Source organism: Humulus lupulus, chromosome X, assembly GCF_963169125.1.
Source record: "Humulus lupulus chromosome X, drHumLupu1.1, whole genome shotgun sequence".
NCBI lineage: Eukaryota > Viridiplantae > Streptophyta > Magnoliopsida > Rosales > Cannabaceae > Humulus > Humulus lupulus.
In genome coordinates, this window is record NC_084802.1 from 45,820,560 (window position 1) to 45,824,586 (window position 4,027).

At 44.5% G+C, this 4,027-nt stretch overlaps 1 protein-coding gene across 1 annotated transcript; it reads left to right on the forward strand.

The window, feature by feature from the left end:
- Positions 1 to 1,884, forward strand: LOC133804047 (uncharacterized). Its single transcript, XM_062242196.1, has 2 exons — positions 1 to 368; positions 1,030 to 1,884. Exon 2 carries the CDS (start codon positions 1,030 to 1,032, stop codon positions 1,789 to 1,791), a length of 762 nt encoding a protein of 253 aa, XP_062098180.1. The 5' UTR covers positions 1 to 368; the 3' UTR covers positions 1,792 to 1,884.
- Positions 1,885 to 4,027: the final 2,143 nt, after the last annotated feature.

Consider the following 4,027-nt stretch of genomic DNA (forward strand, 5'->3'; position numbering starts at 1 on the left):
CCAAAAAATCCCAACATTAATAATATTTTCAAATTAATGCTAAGCTTTTCCCTCCTACCGAAAATACCCTTCCCATTCAATCTCAGCCTTCTCTCTCTCAGTCTCGGTTTCTCTCTCTTTCAGTCTCACAAAAATCCCCCAAAAACCATCGAACCCCCACCTCCGTCGAGCCGCCATCTCCGTCGAGCCGTCGAGCCGCCATCTCCGTCGAGCCGTCGAGCCCGCATCTCCGTCGAGCTCCCACCTTCTCCATCGAGCCCCCACCTTCTCCCATTTCTCCGGCGATCTCGAGCCCACTGCAAACTCCCATTTTTCTGTCAAACCCGAGACCCACGGAGCATATTTCCTTCAAAGTTTAAAAAACTAAGGTAAAATCTTGAACCCAAGTCCATATTTGCTTTATATAGTTGTTGAATCTGTGATTTGTGGAATGGGTTGTCCGATTTTGTGGGAAATTTTTTCTGGGTTTGAACCAGTGGCTCGATAGGTTCGATTATGGTTCGATAGTAGGCTCGATAAGGTAGTTTGAACAGTTCGATGATGGATCGATTATGGCTCGATATGAGCTCGACATGGAGCTCGACATGAGCTCGATAGGAGCTCGATAAGAGCTCGGTAGGATATGTTGTATTATATTACAAGGGCTCGATAGGTTCGATAATGGTTCGATATGAGACTAGACTGTAGCTCGATGGTTATTTATCTAGACAGACAGATTTTTCCTAACTCGATAGGTTCGATAATGGTTCGATATGAGACTAGACTGTAGCTCGATGGTTATTTATCTAGACAGATAGATTTTTCTTAGCTCGATAGGCTCGATGCTGGCTCGATAGGCTCGATAAATTTAGGTTGTTGATATTTCTCGATGGAACTCGATAGTTTTTCGATAGTGCTCGATAGGGTATGTTGCAGCTCGATGATAGCTCGATAGAGATCGATAGAGCTCGATGACAACTTATTTCAGTGTTTTTTTGAAATTTTTTTTATTCTGTTTTCTTACAAATTTTTTTTCATGTGTTGTTACAGATGCCTAAGTTGCTTGTTCCGTTCAGTGATCACTTTCCTGGTCGAGTGACATATCGGGGTAGTAGTACTTTAAATCACATCAAGACCAGGTTTTTGGAGCTCGGGCTGCTTGAAAGGGCTAAGGAATCCCCTTTTAAGCAATTCTTTTTGGCTTCGGAGTTTAATTTCTCCGGAGTCTTGGTGCATCAACTGCTGCTGAGGAAAATCGCCAGCAACAACGAAGATGAGGTGCATTTTTTCTTGGGGTCGAAGTCTTGTAGATTCGGCATGGGAGAGTTTGCCCTGGTGACGGGGTTGGATTTCAGTGCCTTCCTGTCACCAGAAGAGTTGGAAGGGCGTAATCTCAGCGATCGGTTGATAAAGGAGTATTTCAACGATGCTGAGAAAGTAAAGCTGTCACAGGTGGACCATGCTTTCAAGACTTGTACGGTTGTGGAAGATGTGTACAAGCTTGGTCTATGTCTGTTTGTTGAGGGGGTTCTGAATGCCATTGAGGGCAAACTGCACATTTGGCGAGATATTCTAAAAATTGTTGAGAATGTAGAGTACTTCTTCAGCTATCCATGGGGGAAGTACTCTTATAGGAGGCTATTGCATTCTTGTAAGAAGGACATGGTGAAGCAAAAGGCCAACTATGATGCCAAGAAGGATGCCAAGGTGCAGCAAAAGTCCAAATACAGTATGTATGGTTATGCCCCCGCCTTACAGTACTGGGCATATGAGGCTATCCAACAGCTTGCGGTGGAGCTTGTTGTGAGCTAGGGAAACATGTTCCCGAGGATGCTTAGCTGGTCGCATCGGAGGAACAAGGATTTCACCAAGTCCGTCATCGCACCGATATTATTGAAGAAAAATGTAAGTTATGTTGTTTTTTTTTATCTATATGCTTATCTTTTATCATTATTTGAGTTAACCAAATGTTTTATGTTGTTTGCAGTTAATTGTTCTTCCGATGTTGAAGCCTCGGCCAGCAGAAAAAGACTATTACTTGTCTTTGATTGAGGGAGATCTTCCCCTTTATCCTGGGCTTGGCCAGGATCCCTCGGAGACTGATGAGGAGGAGGATGCGACTTTTGAGAAAATGGCAGAGAAAGTTTCTCAGGCTGCCGAGGCAGCCAAGATATTTGTTGATGCTGCCCCGGGGGAGGAGGTTGCAGGTCCCACCCCTCCTATTCCCCCAGCCTCAGCCCCAGCCTCAGCCCCAGCATCAACCTGTGCCCCAACATCAGCCCCAGCCTCAGTGTCAGCCCCAACACCAACCCCACCACCAGCCTCAGCCTCAGCCCCTGAGCTGGCCGACTTGATTGAGCGGTTGGACAGAGTCGAGGGTCGACAAGAGACCCTCTTGAAGAACCAGTCAGTGATCTTGGACGTACTCAGTCAGATCCTGACATTTGTTAAGGAGAAACCGAGGGGGTCCAATGAAGATTCAGAGTCAGAGTCATTGGATATTCCGCTAGACTATGTTGATGATCCAACGACGCCCCCTACCATCATTGTGACACCAGATGCTGAGACTCCGGGAGTCGTTATTGTCAACCCTGAGGATGTTGCTGGGGTTCAGTTTCAGAGGGCTAGACGCCAAAGACGCAAGCCAGATTGGTTTGAGGACTATACGGATCCCACGAGGAAAAGACCTCGCACTGCTGCAGCTGCACCAGCAGACGAGGCTACACATGTGCTGGACCCTCTCAAGAAGCCAGATCCCAAACAGTATAGGACAATGTGCAAGTGGCTTCTTGGAGACATGCCCAACAAGACCCCGCGGGATGTAAAGACTGGGAGTCACGGTCCAGCATGGTTTCTGACGTTGAAGACACCCCAGTCGTGGCTCAATGATGGGGTAAGCAATTTATACCTAATTATGGACTGTTTTCAATTTTACATGTTTTATTTTTACTGACTCGATGTGAGCTCGATAGGAGTTCGATAGTAGTTCGACATGGATGTTAAAATAGGGGTTGTTCTTTACTGTTTCAGAGTGGCTCGATGTGAGCTCGATGGAGCTCGATAGGTAGTTCGATAGGGATGTTAAAATAGATTGTTTTTTTACTGTTTTAGAGTGGCTCGATGTGAGCTCGATATTAGTTCGATAGGGATGTTAAAGTAGTTTGTTTTTTACTGTTTCATACTGGCTCGATGTGAGCTCGATGGAGCTTGACATCAGCATTTTATGATGGTTTTTGCTAATTTTTTTATCGTACTCTCTTTTGCAGGATATTGATGCGGCAGAACACATGCTTCGTATGCGTCGCAAGTATTTTCCCAATATATATCGACAGAATGCAGTTGTGATGAACAGTTATTTCTCACAAGTGATACCTGCCCGATATGATCAGTTCAAGAAAACAGCCGACAAAACAAAGTATTATTGGGATGCTGACATTATGTCCATGTTGACCGGCATCGAGCAGCAGTTTCTGGCATCTTGGGGAGGAGTTGAGGATGTATATTGGTGCCAGAACTATGGACAACAACATTGGTTTGCCATTGAGGCTTCCATTTCTAGTTGGACTCTGACTGTTTACGATTCAGACAACTCGGTGATTAGTGACGCAAAGCTTGAGGATATTATGAGTCCATGGTGCTTTATGCTACCTTCTCTGTTAATGCAGAGTAAACTGTTTACTGATAGCTTGATGTTGAAGATTCCATCAGCAGGAAATAGGCCGCATCAGTTCACATTGCGTCGCAAACAGAAACACGAGCTCCCTCAGTCAAAGAGAAGGTAACAAACATCATCTTCATACTAATTTTGTTTCTAACTAAATTTATAGTAATGTGCACTTAATATATATATATTTTTTTACAGTGGGGATTGTGGTGTGTATGCTATCAAGTATATTGAGCATCTAATGGTCGGTCTTCCATTGGAAGCTATCTGCGATGAAAATATGGAGGTGTTCAGGAACAAGTGGACCACAGACTTGTGGTATCAAAATTTGTTACCTTGATGATTGTATATATACAGGGTCTTTACATGTACAGTTTGTTGTTC